Here is a 22,179-nt window from a genome sequence, read left to right on the forward strand (position 1 = left end):
TTACGAGTGAACCCGTGGACCAAGTTGTTTGCAGATCCAAAACGCACAATCTAAGCCCAGCCTCCACGGACAGCGAGAGTCCATTTTACAAACTGCAGACTATAGGACTTTCGAAGGGGATTCCAAACTGTGAACAACTTTTAACCGTAGACGCAGAACACTCAACGATACAGATATAACGTTACACAGATGAAGTTTGTAACAAGCTGCAAGAAGGCATATGTGTAAAGTCCATGTCATAAAGAGACATGTTTTTCATAATTATGTAAAGTTATAATTCAATATATTTGGTAACTTTTGAGAAATCAATTGCACCAACTTAAAAATTTTTTGAGAAAAATGAACAAATTTTAGGTCTTGCTATCTTATGTTCAATGATACATTTTCATTACTTACAACAAATTAGTTATTTCAGGGCCAGGCAGTAATCCTTCCATCTTTCCGTAGAATACTCATGCAGCGAATTTTTGCTTCTCCAGCTTTTGCCTCTCTTATCTTTTTTAAAGCATTGAATGCACGACGCTCGACAGTCTAACTATTATCTTTATTATCCCTAAGCATCTTTGCTTGGAGGCCAATTTTAATTTCCATTACCTTTATAATTTAAAAAAAATGGTGAAATCCATCATTGAGTATACAGACTGCTAAAGAATTGAATATTTCAATTAATTTTGGTGAATAAAAAATTATGTTTAGGAGCGAATTGCCAGACAAATTTCATAGACTTACCTTCACAATACGACCTTTTTAATGAATATTCATTTAAAGACATTAAGGGCAGTTACAAATAATAACAATAAACACATCATTAAAGAAAAACCTGTATTTAATTATAAATATAATTAAATAATTATACGATGAACTATAGAATTGTTAATAGTATCATTTATTTCAATTTTTAAATTGGTCAATCAGGGATTGACGTGATTTCACAGACCAATATGTGATTCCCTCGTGCTTCATCCTCTGGTAAAAATACTGCATGTTTTCGAAAATCTTTAAAAACAGGAGTGCGTTGCGTGTGTATAATTTGAAATTTTCATATTAGATGTACAACCATATGGCAAATATACGCGTTTATTAATATTATTATTAGTGGATCAATAATATACAAAATTATGTGTTTTTATATCCGTAAAAAGTGGAAATAGATAAACGAATGCAAGCCGTCCCATGTGCATTCTGAGTATAAAGATTTCATAAATAATAATTGCGAAGAAACGGATTCTTATCATAGAAAATTTATAGCAACTAAATTCATGTTTTATACGCGACTATTCAAGGGACTAGGGAATGGCTGATCAACCGATTGATTATTGGAGTACGTAGTAAGAAGTCGTGTCTCGAATTCTAAACCCTTAGGCTCAAAATTACAAAAATTATTTTTCCGGTTGTAGTCGTTAAATTATACTTCAAATAGTGAAAAATGTATAGTGCAAACGGGAAAAATGTAATATAAGGGTAGCAGTCCCCAGTCCCCAGTCCCCAGAAACTAAGCGCATAAAAGAAAAGTGTAAACGTAAACACACATATATTTGCTTCGCAATGATAGACCTATAAATCCACAATCTAAATTGTAAAGTTTTTGTCTTGTAGAAGTGAAATTTTACTATTTTTGAACACAGTTGAGTGTGGCGCCCAGCATCTGGCCAAGCAATCTTACGTGAATCACAGACGAAATAATAGCTACAACATCATCGACCAATTCAGCCTGTACTACAGTCGTTTTCGATTTCTATCTTTTTAATTTAAAAATAATAATCCGCGCGGTTACTCGTTGAACTTTTCAAAGATACTCATCGAGCAGATATTTTCGCAGATTCTCGTAAAGTTGTTTCGCCAAGCTGTGATAAAAAGTGATATATAGCTCTGGAGTAACTTACTTCGCCTTTCCGTAGCCATTTAGGCTTCTTATCTTTTGAATTAACAAAAAATTTCAGTGTAATAAGAGTGACATCATCAATCGACTAGGCATGTCATTGGAAATGCAACATACAACAAAGATTTATGTAATTCTCCCATCCTATTAATGTCAGCTAGAATGAATAAATCTTAGGTAATAAAATCTTTCTTAAAAAGAAATACAATATATATAATAATCGCAATTTCCTCAAAAATTGTTTCAATTACTTGTAATGTTAAAAAACAGTTATTCCGATACAATTTGTTACACGTTCAAACAATTTTCTAGTCCTATTGAGTGTGACGGCTTGACAATGAGTAAATAAAAATATTTGGGCAAACAAGTTTGCCTAACAATAAGATACATATACAACCGCATGAACTGTGCGGTCCCATCTTATGCATTCGCTGCTACAAACAAAGAATGAAGTTTCGGACATGTACTGAATTGATAGCATAGGTGCTGGATATCTGCAAAACTTACTGACTTTTTTATACATTCAGGATTTCATTTACTCTATAAATTTCAACCTGATAAACTGTCACTGATTAACTGACGAAAAACTGATTATTTAGAATTTTTTTACAGGTATATGACATAAACTTCTTGTGTCTTTGTGAATGCGCTCTTTTGGAACCACAAGTGCTAGAAGAAGCTTAAAGTAAGAGATTAGAAACTTGATTTCTCCTACCAATTCCAGCTCAACGAGTTAAGAGACTACTCCAACATTATTTATACAGACTTTTGTGCGTACGTACATGCTTCTCTACTACGTCGATTGCATAAAACACTTCCACATATTCCATGCGGTTTTGTCTTTAAAAAAAGGGAAAGAAATAAGGGACGTAGGAAATTATGAGGTCAGTCCAAAATAGTTTATTATTCGTCACCTTAAAATTCATCTTTTTCAAATAAACAAGCAACATAATAGTTGCATTTCCACTGATAAGCCATTCGGAATCCAATAGGAGCGATACGTCACTTGTCACTAGACATGTTAACCTATATAATTAGGTATACAATAAGTATATCAATTATATGACTCCGAATACACCAGTTGTTGTTTACTGGACGCAGCACGAATTTTTTTGCCCATTCTTCAATTTCAATCGGGATTTGGGACGATATTTTTCCAAATAGGCCAGCTGCTTCGCATTTATAGCTCCTCGCCTTTTTCTGGTAACAGAGAAACAATATCTCTTTATTATTTAATAATAAATCAAATTCTTCCAATATTTTGAACATTATTAAAGCTGCAGAATTCTAACGACTATCTTGCATTTACAATAGCGAAATTTCCTAACAGCCGACAATTTAAAATATTTTCTACAGCCTGAAATAGTAAGCAAATGATTCAAATACATTCTGAAAAGCAGAGACTGTAACAATGCTTCAAAAATGTAAATATAAGTAAAAGAGATAAAAATTAGGGCGACATTCTACCCGAAAACCCTTTGCAACTCAAGGCGAACAATCTAATGATTGAAAAGTTTAATCTTAATTATAATATCACGAAATTTCGACCTAAACATTTGAAAGGAAAACTTTTTTTATTTTTTATGAAAAATCTAATCCTGCTATTCACGTCCGGTTCAGAATGAACAGTATGATAACATCTACCTGGGTACAGATGGTACAGAAATTGTAATTTATCTTTTAGAAATACCTAATTTATCTACCATTATTTGCAAGTGCACCTCGCCTAAGTTCAAGATCTGCCAACTGTCTGGCTTCATAAGGGGACTGGGGAACTTGCCTCACGATGCAGGACACAACAAAAACTCGGTAGAAATTTCTTCCTTAATTGGATTCGAAATCACATTTTACATGATCATCAATCATTTCAACGCTACTTTTGCAATTATTAATCTAAGCTAAAGAAGAAATACGACTTAAAAATTTAAAATCAACTTGACACATGTAAAAATTTTCAAGTTGGATTTATCCGTTGCTTTCAGACTAAGTGTTGCTAAAGTAGTGTCAAAATGTTGGTTAACTTTGCAAAATATACATTTCATTATACATCAACATTTATGCTCCCCAGTCCCCTTTAAACTTTATAACAAAGATATTTAATCAGTCTGCTTACTCTCGAATTAGAGCTACAGCATCCTCGTACTTAAGACCGAGCTCAATAAGAGCTAGAGCCACAAGGACAGGTGCCCTACCGAGTCCAGCAACGCAATGTACGGCTACGCATGCGTCCGGCGTTTCCTTGAAGCGATTTTTCAACAATTCGAACCATTCGTCGACCACCTGGAAATTAAAAAAAAAACTTGTTGCAATAGAAATGTATATAAGTATAGAGATTAAAAGGGAAAAGATGATTTACTTCACATTCCTTAGTCTATACGGTATCCAAAGACTTTATAACATCTCGAAGACAGTTTCTGACTTTTAGGCACAGATTCCATTGACATAAACTATTTCCTATAATAAATTTTAAAGGATTCAACAAAATTTCTTGCCAGGACTCTAATGGGAACTAAAATAAGTCAGAATAAGAAACTGCCGCAAAAAGTGATGTGCAAAATATTACCGTGTAATTTTCGTAGAATGTACATATATACATATGCATATTTAAAAAAATTCTACTATTCGATAACCAACTCTTGGTGTACTGTGCTTATGTAAGATTTAGTCAACTAAATGACCTATCAATAATTCAGGTGGTAAAAAGTGCATTCGTGCAACCAAATTTGCGAGAAACCAACAAGTTGCCATATAACTTTATAATAGCATAATAATAATAACTTTATACTACGACGTCCGTTTAATGGCCCAATTACTAATTAATTTTACATTTTCAGAACAGTTTAAATTTAGCAATTATAATAACTACTGTTGAAACACTCTAGCTACATATTACAAGGACCACAGCTCATATACATTTTTTGACCTAATTTCGAATGACAGGTTCCTTAAAATCTTCACAGGCGCTGTAATATCAATCCCACGACTGGTCCTCTTCTATCTAATATTTGAACACCACCGAAGGGTATAAATTTCCTTTTCAAACGGGGAGGACAACTCTCCAACAATGCTGTTCAAATAGTAATATAAGGCAAACCTTTAATGGGTGATTCGGGTTAAAATGCTCGCAAAATACCTCATTTTAAAGATTTTATTTAAAGAAGACTACAATAAATACAATAAACAAATTTTTTACGTTTTATTCCTACATTATTAAATTTCGAAATAATACATTAAAAATTTCTTTTCGCCACTCCACTATGTAAGTGGCGGTATCTGCACCAGTAATAAGAGAACGGGATTGCACGATATCTGCTAGAATCGTCTGAACTAAAAAAAACAGTAAGCTTGACTTTCGCTTTTTCTCCTTCCTCATATATTTCCATACTTCACTCTCATCCATAATTTCTAATATCTTCTCGTATTCTCTTTTTGTTTTTTTCCTTTTTGTTCTTTTCGCATATCCTTTTGTGCTTTCTCTTTTCCTCAAAATATTCCTTTTTACCTCCTTCCCCTGTCTAGACCTCTTCAGTGACCTCTCTACTTTGCTCTTGCTTTTTCAGAATTCCCATCCCCTTTCATCTACCTCTTCCTTTCATCCCATTTTTACTCTGGTTTGTCTTCCCTCTTCCTTTCACTCACTGTAAATCCAGATCTGATTCATGATATTGGATCTTCTCTTTCTAGGTTTTACTATCTCTTTTAACACTTATATAATTAGCAAATAACTTTTCTATCTTGAAAGGAAGCATAAGATTCCTATCAAAAAACTTAGTGTCGACTCTATCATTTTTATTTTTCTTATTAATATATATCTCATCAGAGCTTAGGAATTTTTAATACTCTACTACACTGATTAAGTCTTATTGTCCGAGTAGTGTAGTCCCATATTTGCCTCTTTCAGTGATCTAAAAAATTAAACAACCAAATATTTATAAGCTTTTTTTTTTGTTAAATTCGACCAATCCAATTTATCGAATTTATACCAGTACAACTTTTACCAGTATACCAGTACTACTTTTATGACACTTCAAATTAACTATTAGAGTTTTATGAGATATCATTTTACGCGTTACTAAATGTAGTTTCATATAATAATGAAGTAAATTAAACAATACTTACTGTGGCTTTTCAAGATTCTTAGTAAAATTGTTGAGAAATTACATTGGAAACCACTAAAAACTCTTTATCTCCATAACTTATGAATAACGATCGTAGTGCCGCCAACCTTCGCTCGTGTACTTATTGGTAGAAACCCTTTGAATTGTATAATTGATATAGGAATTTATACAAATTAAAAAATATTCGAACTTTGAGCTGCTATAACTAGTCAGCTATTCTGAATTTTGATACTTTGACTTCAAATTCAGAATCACCGATCAATTGCTGGACAGAAACACACGATGCTACAAAGGGCATCTTTTCTGATTCATAATGCACATTTCTTTTTCTTTTAATTAAATTAAATTCAAATATAACCACCATGTAAACTTTTTTCGGTAAATATTTTAAAGCATTGGTAATAGTTTACTGAAACAATTATTTGTAACCATTAGATTAAAATTAAGAAATGTTATTCTTCATTGTATTTTTATCTTTACTTCAGGATTTTATAAAATTAAATAGAGATTTGTATTTAAATTCGGAAATTTTTTATCGAACCACTTTAATCCAAAATTTGTCTAATTTTTTACCCATATATAATATTTAAAGCGTAAATTAGCTAATTCATGGCCGCAAATTGATAAATTATCCGAATATACGTATATCTACATATTGTTAAAGATATAGACAGCTATCAATTTGAAAAAATTGTGAACGAGCGGATCAGGGAGGTTCGAAGTATGAGTGAATAGAATGAAATTCAACAAAGGTTATTAAAACGAATTAAAAAAGAATGGGTAAAATCCTCACTATAAAATATATCAAGCGGTATTATAGCTCGCAAGTTTAAACAAATTGATTTCTTGTTTTTATTTTCTTAAACTATTGGGGCTCGCAATGAATTTAATCTCCAAAATATTTTAGCGATATTTGTACATACAATCGACGAAGTTATAGAGGTTCGAAGTAAGCGAGACGCCGTAAAAGAACACGTTAAAGCAAGTACACTTCAGTTAAGGGTGAAGGCCGGTCTCATTGTGCTTGTAAATTAGTATAAATTATTGAACAAGTCTTCTTGACTCTTCGAGAAGGCTGAATAATTTTATACTATCAATTACATCAAAATGGTATTTTGCCAACAAAAATCCCAACAATTACCACCCAAATTTATTTCTAGATTAGAATACCCCCTCTTAAATTTATGAGATACCGATGTCAATTACATTAGAAACAAAATACATTATCTTTAACACAATGATCGTAATGCTAATATTAGAGAAGAAAATTTGTTGATACTTAACACCGTATTTTACTGCACTAACAAATTTACGTCAACTTACCTCATTTGGTGGAAAAGTCCCATCATCAAACACCAGGTCAAGGACATTGATTCCTTCCGACTTAAGTTCTTCAACTTTGTACGTTGGTTCGCATACCCTTACAACTTCCTTTACGTTGTGCTTCTTGAGTTCCTATAAAAAACAAATAATTGGTATTATACGCATTGATAACGTTAATGACAACTATTATTTACTGTGCGCTCCTTACAAATAACAGCAAAACCTCTCAATAATGTAATGCTTGAATCGGACCATCTTTCAATAACGTAACTCCCCACTTTTTCAAATTGCGCTTGCGCAGGAACCTCTATGAGTGAGTAAGCGGAGTTCACGAAGTTAGAAAAAGGGGGGGATAGCGCGAAGGAGAGTATAGAAAAAGTGGGGGTTAACCATTATGTTATTGTGAAATTTTACGGAAGGAAAAACCTTCGTTACTAAGAGTTTTGTGCTATTGATAGACACATTATTAATAAGTTTTGTTGTAACAGCAAGCTTTAGCTAATATTCAGTAATAAATTTGATGTCCAAGATAATCCTCTAGATAAATAATAGTTTATATAATCTGAAAATAGGATTAAATTGTCATTTCACAACATACTGAATGTATGAATTTAAATTAATAAATTTCAAAGCTATGAAAACATGAAAAAGGATATATTTTATTTATCCTAAAATAAAGTTAAAGTTTGATCTGACTCCGTCGGTCAATTGGATTTCAGCTAAATCTGATCAGCTGTCTTTCTTAAAGAACATTAAGTACGAATGTTAATGATAATCAACTTACTTGAATAAATGTATGGATGGTCTGATCATTCGGACGATCAGTGATGAGGAACTTCATATTTTTGTATTCGATTTCGGCAGGGGCCGGTCTAATGTCCTTAACCCTCATGTTGCTCATTTCCTTTTCGTCGTAACGGGTGCTTTACTATGCCTCCTTCTTAATTCTTGATTGAATCCTTATGAACTGTTCACAGTTATCTCTCGATATTTTCTCTATTTTTAGCCGATGATTCTGTATATTTGACCAAGCTCTAATCAAGCAGCACAGGCTGATTTTGGAAAATTAGCCCATAGATATCAGTCTTATAAAGTTGTTTCCCGTTTAAATAATTGGATTCTTGATATTTTTTTTTTATACAGAGAAGAACTAAACCGCGGGACAACTAAACCTCACATGTAGACCTTGCGAAGAATTTAATGTGTGCGAAAATCGCCGTCAAAGGAAAGCTACGTCACATTAGGTGGTGATGATATGCTCTGGATTCCCACTTGGGATGTTTGACTATACGGAAGATTATCTAGAACAAACAAAAAACAAAATCAAATTAACATAGTACATTAAATATTATACAATAGCTCGAAACCTTATCTTTCTCATGATTCAGAATGATAAATGCTTTACAGTTGAATATAATACCACCGAACAAAGATTAGTAATTCTCCAGTGATATTAATAGTCAAACCCGTTGTAATAATACTTTATTTTCCAGAGAAGAACGTATTTTTAACTTTCCTAAGTCACTCGTTCAAAAAAGTGTTTATAAAAATAATATATTACTTATAAGGAAACATTTTGTTCATTCAAACATCTATTATGTCGTATTGCTTAATATTTGTTAGTATCACGTTCTTCATTTGAACAATATTTTTGACCCACGTGATTTAGGAGGCTTGAGAGAGATGGTAGTGACATTGATAAAACTACATGATAAGGTGAGCAAAAAACTCACCTATTTGGCACTACGTGCTGCTGTATTAAGTGCACTCAGTAATTGCAATGCAAATGAGCATGTAAATTAGTAATGATTTCTAATAAATTGTCCTATGTCTTGCGTGATGACTAGCTGATGATTTCTGGTTTGCTGGTGATGATCTAGATGTTTCTAATATCTGCCTTGCCTTATTAAGACAGTTTATCCAACCCGTTATTCTTACTTTAATGAATATCTAATCGCTTCTAGGAATATCGGGCGTATCTCTCTATTTGTGTTGAGCCTGGCAGTATTCTGCACTGTCCAGCTGAAACTCCATGTATGTGAGGATACACTCACCAGGAAACTGCAAGCAGAAAGTACAAAGCAGTATTAACATACAATCAACTGCTTAATAAAATAAAGGCGAACATGTGCTTTGGTCACCATGTATAAAATCTCCAAATTTTATCAATGTATACATAAATCCCCTAAAGAAAAAAAATTTATTCCTGCAAAAAACTTTATTATTTATATAATAACATATTTCAATTACAATCACCATTATCTTTTTTCAAACTTTGCGATAATGCTGAAAAGCTCGGCGTCCCATCTTTTTACTTGTAGATTTCAATTTCTTTTCTAACGAATATCAAATTTTTTTTTTCTAGTATCCCTAAAACATATGCGATTGTAAAAAATACATTTTCTATACCAAATCGAAACAAACGAACGTCATTGTACGAACAGTAAATGTTTTGAAGTATTTGTTCCTAGTATGGGCACTGAACAAAATATTGCATATTATCTTTCGTTTATTTTTTGTATTAACCACTTAAAAATATATTAGGACATTTTAAACGCCCATTCAGTCTGTATTCGTAAATTGACAAAAATTACAAAATTGCCGTTAAAGCTTCGTAAATCTTATGGAGTAGTTTCGTGTTTAGGACTGATGACGTAATTGCATATACATAGCATTCGCGATCGCTGCCACGAAAATATTCAACAGCACTACATGCATAAGACTGGAATTATATGTATTTCTTATTCCCATATGTATCATACATTTACGGCGCATTAACACTCGGTCAAGGTCAACGGCAAGGTCATACGCTACATAATTCGTCGAATACGCAGTTACCGGTAGAGAGTAAACAAAATTCTATTTTGGTATTCGATATCCCTTGTCCGTTTCCACCACTCGAATTTTGCTTTGTTTTTCCTATTAAGATGCCAGCCGTGTAAAATTTGTAAAAACAACCCTCCACCGCCAATTTTTAGATCACCAAACTAATTCCAATTTTCTAGGACAACGTTCTTTAACTTTAGGATCGGTTATAGGGTAATGAAAAGCACCAAGTATGCCGATGCATATTCCTAGTCTAATACATATATATATACTGGAGAGCAAAGTGAGATTTTAAAAGAAAAACAAGATATTGCTAGAAATATTTCTCGTTCCTTTTTTCATAATACTTTAGCACCGTTGTCGTATTAACAGCAAAAAGTAAAAAAAAATATTGATAGCAGTCTTTCAGACGTCATATCCTGGGTAGAGAATGAAAAAGAATCGAATATTGGCGTGAATATATAATATAAAAAAAAATATTAAATCACGCAAATGAGGTACTCTTATCTTTTTTCGTCGTTTAGGTAAAAATTCATAATATATTTTGAAAAAAAGCTACTTTTGGGCACGGCCGCGTAAAATATGCAGGGGGGTGTTACGCTATGGTTATACGAAAAAAAAAAAAGAGAATGTGAATAAGGATTGGAAATGTGTATCCGAAAAATTTAAACGAACCACAGATGAGATAAAATTTCCATCAAAATCTAGTATCGGTTTCAAAAGTTCGACGTCCACGTAATTAAGTTTTTCGCGAAAGAAAATCATTCACCGTTTTGCCTGATATTTATTTAAGAATCAAACTCATTCAGAGACGTAAAATGAAATCAACGAATCCTCTTGTCCGCGATACTTTTGCATCACATTGTTATAGACGGTCGAAGAATTCAATGCGTTCTTTTGACTGATCAAAGACAAAGAAAACTCTGTTATCTAGCAAGCCACGCGTGTCTGTGTATACAATTTAAGTTACAAAATATGCACGCGCACCATTTTGTATTGAAATATGCTTTACTTTGTTATTTTAGCATATACTTTCCCGATCTTAAAAAAAGCGACGTGTGATTTCTTACGGAGTACACTGTTGAGATCTAAAAAAAAAGAACACACATTGAACCCGTGGACTGACTATATTAACGAAAATACTTATACATATAGTATATATTAATACGTTTGAATTCAAGTGGCTTCGCGCTCTTCGATAGATCGATAATCGATTTGCACAATTTCCGCCCTCTTTATATAGATATATACTGGCACTCACTAGAAGGATTGATGTGATACTGAAATGTGATTATTAAAGACTCAAAGTATTAACCATTCTTGTTAACTATATATATTATTATAAATAAGGTGGTTCGATCGTAAGATTACTTCTGAGATACGTTCTATGAATTGATTGAATTAAATAATAAGCCCCACGTAAGAACCGACGGAGGGTAGCATAACTTAAAATTTATGACAAAAAATAAGATACGATTAATGAAATACTGATGAAATATAAAAACAATTTCTTAACCCAACTACGTCTCTCCGAATTCCATACCAAATATTATAAAACAACAGACGGCCTTACAGGGCACGCTAGATACAGTTATAGCGAATCGAGTGAAGCATCAGTTCGGCGAGTTAGTCCAAGCACTAATTTCATCCTCGTACCCTTCAATCGCGGGAAACCCTTAAATAAATCCAGCATTATTTCTTGCATCACTTAAACGCCAACATATATGTACCCTACATCCACCTCATCGAACGGCAGGCTCTCGTAGTACAGGCACAATATGTTACAATATAATCACTTTTTAAGAACGTTCCTCCGCGAATCAATCAATATCACACGTGCACGTAAATCATTAAAAATAAATTGTCACGCATGAAGTTTGGCACAACACCGATATAATGCGATCGATACTAAAAGAAAATCATGTGCTCGATTAAACCGATTGCCAAAGGTTGCATCAGGCAAATTGAAAACTTCATATCGACCTCCCACATATAAAGATTGATTGGGAATAATAATACGCAGCGAAACGGGTAGGAAGAGAACAAGGAGAGGACACGCGAGGAGGCGGGTAGAAATGTGAGGGAAGATAAGGAATGGCAAAATAGTCCCAATTCACGTATTAAAGGTACGGAGCGATAGTTTTTCATACAAACGTGGAAATTCCAAAGAAAAAAGATACGCGTTCGCAGTCCGAAGATCGTTTCAAATCTGGGCCAACGGTAGCGAGGATGAAAATAGCACGGCGTCAAGAGAAGAGAGCGCCGTGTCGTCGTGGTCGTCGCTGTCGTCATCGGCGTCATAATCGTCATAGTCGTAGCCATAATTTTTGTCCCCCGCATGTGGAACCTAGCCAGCGAAATGGAAGGGAATAGCAGATAATACAAGAAAGATGAAAAAGACATGAAAAAAGGCAGCATAAAGATGAGTAGTGGAGGGGGCGAGGGGGGAACCCGTAAACCCTCATAATTAAAAATCAAAGCAGAAGTTACTCATGGTCCTTTGAATAATTATGCTATTACAAAGCAGTAAGCCACTACATATGGCATATGACAGGTCACGACCTATTTGAGACTTGCGTCGTTGCAAGTCATTTCACTGATCGTCAAGGATCAGAGAATATTATAGTAGTACGTGCCTTTAAATACAACTTATTGTACTCACGTTAGTACGTTAGTATTTGCTATTATGTTAGGAATGCGTGTGATAATTAATTGCTAATAATTAAGTACATAAGGGCAATTGGACCGATAGTTCAAAGCGAAGCTTGCTTGCTGATATATCAATGTAAATAGAAACAAACAGAAGGAAGCACGTTTGCAGCGAGACAGAATCACACGCAATATTAGTCACTGGTAAACGTAATGTTCCTTATAAGAAAAGTAACAGTTTGTCTGAGAACTTGAATGTCATTGAGAAAAAAATATCAGACAATTGTATCAGCTGAATTAACCAGCGTCCTTAAGGGGCAATAGATATAAAGATACGTCCTCCATAAAACAAAAGTAATGACAATATTTTATACGCAACAATTCCACTGTTATCTATTAACGCGCGACCTCAAAATTTATTACAAATTAACCCACGTTAGAACTGATTGTAACATGATAACAATATCTAATTGAGGTATTTATGCATCACTCTACTCGTCCGGCATTGCTTTTTTTTTTAATAATAGTATATATTTTGTTAATTAATAATATTCCAAGAAATATATGATATACCGACCGATTGGATTGTCATTAAAATAATTATTTCAACAAAATTCGAGGATATACATAATATTAACAAATAGTACATGAAATACGAAAGCCCCAACTATGGTTGTAAACGATGCTGGTCAAATATCGTGTACATTTTTCGAGATCAAAAATTCTGTTATATCACTTTCTGGATAATTTGTAAATGCTATCTTCATCTTGGAAAAAAAAAATCGAGGCGTGTCCTTAAACACGTATTAAAAAGTTATTTGTACAGTTTGACCTTAAAGCATAGGACTTCAATAAACTTATTTAACTTTTTTAACTAAACTTGTATAACTTTTTCAAAGTGTGCAAAAAGGCATTCTTATACTGGTTAAATAATACTCTTGAAAAATTGGCCTATATACTTATAGGATAATTAACCTTTAGAGGGCCGACGTGAATTTTTTTGAAACCTTAAACAAGCGATACAGGAACAAGTCTTTGTCAGGAGATATACCTCCTACAAGCAAGGGGACGTCTAGTCCCCTTTGAGACGTTATAACGTCTTCCGGGCCTCCAAGGGTTAAACTTAGATATTAAGGACTCACAAGCATCCGTATGAAGATTAGATTTTTATATGTACCACGAAGTATGGTTCCGTATATTACCTGCAATCAGATAAAGAGAACAAAATATTACAATACACTTTACTTTTAAATACTATACTGGAATTCGCAATAGTACCACTAGACAATATCTTTCAACCACTTTCACCACTAAACAACGGTATTTAATATTGTAACGCGCACAATGAATGCCTGACATGTCATGGTGACAGGAATAGCAGAGATTCTGAAGGTCTCGTTAAATATCATGTTCCGACGTAGTGCTCTGAAATAACACTACGTAACACAGACTTGATTGTCAACAAAGATGCACGACGAAATATTGTTGCTCGACGATTTATGGATACATGTATACCCACGTAACGAGCAATCGTATTCTACGCAGTTGTACTATTTTAGAGTTTGCATTAGCTACGTTCGGCCTAGTCAGCCATATTGGTCAGCTTGTCTCACGTGAATTATTTATATTCGGTTTCAATGTCTCTAATGCCAATATTTTATATAGTGCACTATTCCTTTTTGTTATCCACGTGTCACGCGTCTTCTTTATTGCACTGCAACATATGTACATACGTGCAATAGGCACGAAAGGAAAACTTAAGGGAATATTGTCATTTCCAATGTTTAAAATGTGTTACTTTTTGTGCATTTTTTTACATCGAACTGTAATGTGTACCAATACGAAATTTTACTGATAATTTTACTCTTTTTTTTTTTTAAACACATTACAGGAATTTTTTTCAAGTCTTTTGCTCCAAAATAATGCAAACTAATACAAGCCGTGATTCATTATCATATTTCATGATCCGTGTACTTCGAACAAATTTAAAAAGGAATTTTTCATATAATTTATTTTTCCCAAAAATTCACGGAATTAACCCTTTTTCGGTCGTCACTGTGGTTTCCATTCTTATGGCGACAAGGATTTTGATAGTGCATAATAAAATAGCTTGTAACAATGTAGCCTTATTCTGGCATAACATGTTTCAGGATATCAAGGTAAGATGTGACTTGCAAAATGAGTTATCTACTACGATAAAAAAAATACTCGGAATGCGTTTTCTACCTGGGTTGAATCCGTTATTGGAATTGTTATATTTTGACATCAGATTCGCAATAAGAGACCCGAGAAAACCCTGAGTCTTAAATTTAGTGTAAATCTGATTACTTTAAGAAATTTCGGTCTGCCATCATGAATTTTAAAAGTTTTTAAGTTTTAACTTTAGATTAGTAATCAATGTCAAAAAAGGAATTAAGAAAAACAGCGACAAGAAAAATTTAAAAAACATTCAACTGTACTTTTAGAATTTTGATAATTTAAGAATCCCACTGATATAGTAATTTGTTATCATACTTTTATCAAATGATAATTCTTATCATATCACATTCATTAAGTTCTCACCTTGGAACCAACATATCTTTAATGCACGATTTTTTGCCTTCATCATACGACTTTAACACTTATTTACACATGTTTGAAAATGAAGTTTCAATGCCGCGAGGCCCTGGCCCACGTATTCACTTCAAGTCCTCATATGTTATTTTTACGCATTACCACGTGTTTCATTTGAATGCAGCGACCTTAAAAATCACTAGCTGATAAGTTTTATGAAAATCGTACTAGCAGAAATATTTTCTTTTTCTTTCTTCTCCGCTCGCATACTCGGAGAAAGAAGAATAGGGAAAAAATACTATAGTTCTAGTGGAAATGGCTAAGAATAATTAGAATAAGAAACAGGAGAACTCTGATTATTAAATTAAAAATTTCCTTAAGCGTTATAACAATCCCACCCTGTGCATATTTATATTTCAAAAATCGTTCTCAAGTCTAATTTTTTTCCAGCTATATATATTTTCTAGCTTAAAATTAAGATGCAGATAGGGAACAGTGCGCAAAATTCGAATATAATTTTCAAAATTCAAAATGACGAACTCCAGCTAAACATTGATCGTATTTTCGTAAAAACATACGCACTGAGGGTTTTGGTACGTTGTATTCGAATACAATGATCAAAGTGTGGAATTTTTCATTTCAATGTTTTCCCAGACAGAATCTGTCTTTTGGAATTTTCCATGTTGATCGTTAAATTTCAATTTAGCCCAATTAAAAACATAAAATATGTTCATTTTAATATAAATCGGATAACTTTTCATTTAAATGATCGTCATATTTGATCTGCCATTTTGAATTCGTAAGTGTCATTGCAAATTCTAAATTAGAAATCTAAAACATCATGTGGCCAATTTTGAAACTAATTCGACGACCGAGACTCTGGTACCTGAAGAAATTTTTGCACCTGCATTTTGAATCCAATATCTTATGAGTGGCTATAAATAAGAAAACCGTATTGATATATTTATAGAATTTGAATACTCTCAATCGATTGAAATCAAAATAAAAAAGATTGATCCAAGAAATTAAGACCTATCGAGAGATCGAACGAGATGCTTCACTTTCAGTTCCATCGTCGTCGTCATTGTCTTCGCGCGTCCATTACTTTTTTAGGCCACGGATGGCGCTGATTACACGTCTCTCTCGAAAGCACTTGAATGTAGAAGATATAGTATAGCATCTTTCGATGAAACAGTATATACGCCCTGGTCCATTCCCGGGTAGAAATTTAATAGAGCATTTCTCATATGCGCTCGTTCCTAGGTGAGGACGGAGATCTTCCAGAAGTGTGATGCTATACCATTATTTCTTAGACATTGATCGGGTATCAATCCAGAAATTATAGATACGGTCTAAACATATCCTGCCCTAGTATAGCCCAATCGGGAAATCCCTCTCAAGAATATTATTAACTAATATGTTCCTGATTAAGTTTTAATACGATATCCATATTTGCGTAGATGGCGCACTAATCATCCTACGTTTCTAGCTTTACAGTATATGATGCACTAAATTACAGTCAGATGGCACTGTAAAGTCAACTATGTACTTTTTGCGAATGTCAACCATTAGTCGTGGAAGATGGACTAAGAAAAGGCAATAAGTAAAACGCAAACTCGAGTGCGAAAATACAAAAAATTTAAAAACTATATTACGCAAAGCAGATAGATTGTAATTATAAATGTAAGGCCTATGAAACTCCTGGGCAGGTAAAAACATGCAATTCATGTTTGAAATGAAGTAAGATAATTGCCAATCAAGTACAATATTGTTCATGCCATTGAAACTAATGCAGCCAAGTATGAAATTCAGGAAACGTATAACGGTATTAGCCAATAGAGAAGAAATAAAGACTAATTGATTAAGGCCACGATAATGTTATCAGATCAGGGCCGATAGTTTGTCTAATCTGGCGGTCACGTAAAATGCGGTAAAAGTTAGATGGGACGCTAGTCTACATCCGAAATCGGGTCCAAAATTCTATCCTATTTATATTTCTACCTGGGCTAGACATCGACCTCCTAGAGACCCCCCTTAGTTAAGAGTATAAAAAAAAATGTTCAAGAAAGAATTTAAATGGTTTGAACAAATTTTTTAAAGTCAGATTTACACTTCGAAACTAATCAAATGATGTCCAATATTTTTTTCCATCTTTACCACCATGGGAGGTATTTAGAAGTTTAGTTTCTAGTTGACCACTCTGTATATGTGTATATAACATTGCTGTCGATTTCGTCAGCTGCTACAAGATGAGCTGATGCAACGCCTGTCAACAATTAAATAGTAACGGACAAAACTGTTTGATATTAAAAGTGTACAAAGTACGTTGGATAAAAAGACCAGCGAGATCCATTATTTATGACTTTTTTTTAACAAACAATGCTATATCAATACATATGTCATTGTGCAATGCAGAAGAGGTTAATGGAATAATTTTCGCTTTCAAGGATGCGAATTTCACCAACACATTGTCACTTTGTGATACGAGATAAATGTATGCTGTTTTGACACCAAACTCTGGATAAAGAAACTACCTTGAATGTTAAAAGTATTATTTTATTTAACATGATTAAAACTGAAACTTCGATTTTCGATAAGTTCCAGACCTTTAACTATGCCTCCAAAATGCAGTTCCTCGTTGAGTAAACACCATTCTGTATCAATAATTTCATTTGATATCACTAGTTCAAGGAGTATTACTAAATCCATCAATTCCTAGTGCCCAAACTGTGAGTATCATAAAGCAGCACTAACGCGAATTGCTAGGCACCCGGAAACTGTGATGGATTAAATAATGATTACGTTAGATTAAAATAGGTTAGAGTATGCTAAATTTCCCAAGACTTATTTATTATGCTTTGGCGGTTCTAAATTTTCTTAAAGCTAGCAGCGCCACAGCTTTTAACTAAAAGAAGTGAAGTTCTAAAATTTGCATTAGGGCGCTTTGTTACCCCTCAACAGCTCTTAATTTGGCAATATGTCCCCTACAGATTTTAGTTAAGAACGGAACAGTCCGATAGTGCCTGTAAATCATCTTTCCGAAACTATAACGACCCCAATTTATCGTACAAAATTTAAACCATTGATGCAATTTGGTGTTATTAAATTGTCAATTAACAAGGGGAAGCCCAAGTAGGAAAAAACTATCGCCCCTATACGTAAAATAAGCTATAAATAGCAAAACTTGGATAGAAAATTAATTTATGATTTAATTGTTATTTAGTTTCTGAAAATCGAATTTAATTGCCGTATTGTATTAATAAAAAACATGTTGGATGCTAAGTACAAAAAGTTAGCATCTTCCAGGCATAATCTAAGCTGAAAACGGCAAATTTATATAGATATGTATTTCAATGCTCTATTTCTATCTCACTATACATATATTTTGTTTCACCTGTTGCTACTCTATGTCACAAATGTAATAACATTGTCCTTGGGTATACAATATTAGTCTTTAAGAATGTATGCTGAAGAAAACCTAAGGACCTGGAAAGGAATAGGAAACGCTACGGCACAGTTCAATCATCAATGATAAATCGTTAGCACCACAAATTCTACTACCATATGAATGTTCATAACAATTTTACATTCTGATTATATTTCGTGGTGGTCCGCTATGACAGCGAGCTACTTTGCGATAACAGCCTACGTAACCGCCAATAACGCAAGCAATCGCGTCATCCTTAATCCGTGGCTCCTAAGCTAGACTCATGAGAATAGGCATGCGTCAAAAGTAAAGCAGCACTCAATGATAACTCGACTAAGAAAATCAATTGAATTCGCAATACTTCGTGCTCCTGCAGGCATTGCTAAATTACACGCAACATCACAAACAAAAGCTATATGTAACCTATCGTACTATATATGCTACAGTATTGCATAATATTGTGTCAAGCTACCTATGATGGAAAATAGTTATTTAAAAATATGCAAAGACTGAAACTGTTTAAAATTAACGGATATAGTCAGTTTACAAGTTCAATATGATTTTTGACAGGTAAGAAAGAAAAATTAGCACGTGTTTTAGCATACAATCACTAAAATATGTGTTTAAGAAAAAAATATATTTCAATGTAAAATTATGCGCCTATATACTTCTTTCTAGCATACATTTTATCCAAAGCCACACGGGCGTAATGCAGAATTTATCGTTTACGACCTATCAAAAAGTACATTGAACTTGTGGACAACTACTTGATCTAAAAATATGTGAACAAATAATCGAACTAAATACAATAATTATATGGTGAAAGAAAGCCTCGTAAGTGATTTAAAAAAATATATATATAAATATCGTTTTTACTCCGAAACTTTTAATGAACATCTATATCCTTCGTAAATTTCACAATGTTACACCATAATATTTTCATATAAATAAGTTTAAAAAATTTCAAAAATTGGTATCAATTATTACAAATATTTCATCGGTTGATATGATCTTATTATCCATATTTCAACTGTGCAATACACAAATTTGACAGCTATGATAGTTTGATACAAATGATGAAAGCATATTGTGTCGAACTAATAATCCGACGATAACAAATGATAAAAGATGATAGAAAAACAAGAACTCTACTTGCTTCATTTAATGCAGACTTGAATTAGCAAGACACTACATACACATGTGCATAAACCTATCTGGAAAAAAAAATCATATCGCGTGCGTACATACAGTCGAATTTAATGTTTCTTAAAGAATAACAATATAATAATAGAACAATTCTTCTTATATGTTGGCTGATATCAATCGAGATATTATAAAGGGCCAATAACTCATGATGACTAACGTATACTGTAAAACATCTAGAATTTTCATGTTATAAATCATCAAGAAAGGCGTTGCCTTTGTAGGATGTCGCGACGCACCAAGCCAACTAGTGTGAGGGCTCCGAATGGGAACCCAATATACATATCTCATTCATAACTTACAGATCTACTATCGCGCAATACGAAAATTACAATTATCGTTGTCATTTCTCAATAACAGATGAAAGACCCATGATCATCTGGAGCCTGACAACGAAATAATGAACATGATGAACAAAAATGGGAAGTCGCAAGGGAAGGTTGGCAAAAAAATCTAGAAGAAACTAAACAGAAGAAAGAAAAAAAGGAAATGCGACAGAGCGAAGAGATACAGAACACGATAAATTGTGAACGCACAGAGAGAATAACGGCTGTGCAAGAGCCGCCATGCCATACAACATGGTCACGACTTCGGAACCCCGGAATTGAATCAATGGCGCTGTCATCAAATTGCCTTCACAAAATACAGACGGAGATGCTTCATCGTTTATTATTCATCTCCGTTTCATAATAAAGGTAGGACGAATTTCCAGGATCATATCGCGATGAGAGTAACTTATTGCTTTGCGAATCTTATCAATATTATATGCGTAGATAAGTGGGACAAAGTGGAACGTCGCAACAAGTCTGCTTTCGTAAAGTCGGAAAAACGGCGAAACACAAAGGTATTAGCCACTTCGAGAAAAGAATCGGGTATCCTCGGGACGGGAATATACCAATTCGGAAAAAGCCTAAGAACTGATAATTGCTTAAGGGAATAAGTAGAGACATACCTGAATCGCCATACACATTGAATACAGAAGATACGGTGGGGTGTTCGTCGTTAAAAACGAAACTCCAAAACGACAGCAATCACAGATTACTCACAAACGCCCGCACGCCAGAAGAGCCTGTGGACAACTGACGAAGATGGCCGCACATGACGCGCCGATTGTAACATCACATACTATTGGTCAACTAACCAATGTACAACCGCGAAATTTAAATGTAAATTGTAACACAAGTTTGCGAGAAGAGGTACTACCCAATCAAATGTATTTTGTATTCGAATGGAAAGGGTCTGTCTGATTTAAATATATAATTACAACACAGAGCGAATACCAATTTTTGTGTATTAAAATTTATCCCACGCTTACATTTGACATCTACATTTTTTGTTTGTAAATTTCCTATCCAAATTTTATTACGTGTGACACAGAGCATATTTATAGAGATAATCCAGTTTTTCTTTACATTTTTTTCGAAAACAAAAAACTTTTCCAAACGCAACCCAAAATAAACTTGTTTATTTGAATAAATCAAAAAAGTTGTTCATTGCACGAATTTCAGTTACAGGAACTTAACTGCAAGATTAGTCTACTTGTCTACTTGTAAGCCATTGTAAGAGCGAAAATTGAATCCGTATTAGAGAAAAAAAAACTATCGTATTTCCAAATTTAAGTTTTATATAAAAATATCATTATGGAATGATAATACCTAGAAAATGACATAATACTTTACTATATTGTTTGGATGCCTCAGAAATTGCGACACTTTTATCAATGTTATCGCGGTCATACAGATACTGCTAAAAATGATCCTTTCAGAAAATATTCGCGTTATATAATGACGTTACATACGAATTTAGATAATCAGGAATCTTCGTTTCCATTCCTCACCTTGAAATGTCTAAATATAATTTTCAAACAGAGGCTTCAGCTATTTTCACGATTAAAAACGTTCTACTTTCAATTCTTTGTAATGCTATAACTATTATTACTATTATACTGTAATGCTATCAATCGTATTATTTGTTCCTAATTAAAAATCTGTCACTTATCAGTCATTATTAACTATATATTACTTCATCAAATACAAAAAACTGGAGAAGATATTAAGATTATATATATATCCAGATCAAATATATCAACTTTGAGTTAGTATGTCCACTTTATTTCTCTGGTAAACCCAAATTCATTTGGTAGGTATGTCTAGAAAACTATGTACGTATATTTCAGAATATTTTTATTCTTCCCAGCCAGG

The 22,179-nt window shown here is 33.4% G+C and overlaps 1 protein-coding gene and 2 long non-coding RNA genes across 13 annotated transcripts; 1 reads left to right on the forward strand and 2 right to left on the reverse strand.

Moving 5' to 3' along the window:
• Nucleotides 1-1,061: 1,061 nt before the first annotated feature.
• Nucleotides 1,062-21,084, reverse strand: LOC107272084 (protein tyrosine phosphatase type IVA 1). 9 transcript variants are annotated; one of them, XM_025089599.1, is made up of 7 exons: nt 20,931-21,070; nt 12,297-12,493; nt 9,259-9,381; nt 8,105-8,621; nt 7,321-7,452; nt 3,993-4,159; nt 1,062-3,079 (listed from the first exon to the last, which is right to left on the reverse strand). In XM_025089599.1, the coding sequence occupies exons 4-7, from the start codon at nt 8,219-8,221 to the stop codon at nt 2,968-2,970; spliced, it is 528 nt and encodes a 175-aa protein (XP_024945367.1). In that variant the 5' UTR covers nt 8,222-8,621; nt 9,259-9,381; nt 12,297-12,493; nt 20,931-21,070; the 3' UTR covers nt 1,062-2,967. The 9 variants fall into 9 exon arrangements, with proteins under 9 accessions (XP_024945367.1, XP_024945371.1, XP_015604340.1 ...); XM_025089603.1 differs by having other exon boundaries at nt 9,054-9,381; XM_015748854.2 differs by lacking the exon at nt 12,297-12,493 and having other exon boundaries at nt 20,931-21,084.
• Nucleotides 4,213-7,314, reverse strand: LOC107272126. The gene is made up of 2 exons (XR_001538828.2): nt 5,999-7,314; nt 4,213-5,784 (listed from the first exon to the last, which is right to left on the reverse strand). It is a non-coding gene; the product is annotated as an uncharacterized LOC107272126 (long non-coding RNA).
• On the forward strand, nt 15,361-21,261 carry LOC107272131. 3 transcript variants are annotated; one of them, XR_003061168.1, is made up of 4 exons: nt 15,361-19,345; nt 19,454-19,609; nt 20,283-20,673; nt 20,752-21,261. It is a non-coding gene; the product is annotated as an uncharacterized LOC107272131 (long non-coding RNA). The 3 variants fall into 3 exon arrangements; XR_001538832.2 differs by having other exon boundaries at nt 20,339-20,673; XR_001538829.2 differs by lacking the exons at nt 15,361-19,345; nt 19,454-19,609 and having other exon boundaries at nt 20,024-20,673.
• The last annotated feature ends 918 nt before the right edge of the window (nt 21,262-22,179 follow it).

Source organism: Cephus cinctus, unplaced genomic scaffold (genome assembly GCF_000341935.2).
Source record: "Cephus cinctus unplaced genomic scaffold, Ccin1 Ccin1_scaffold0087, whole genome shotgun sequence".
Taxonomy (NCBI): domain Eukaryota; kingdom Metazoa; phylum Arthropoda; class Insecta; order Hymenoptera; family Cephidae; genus Cephus; species Cephus cinctus.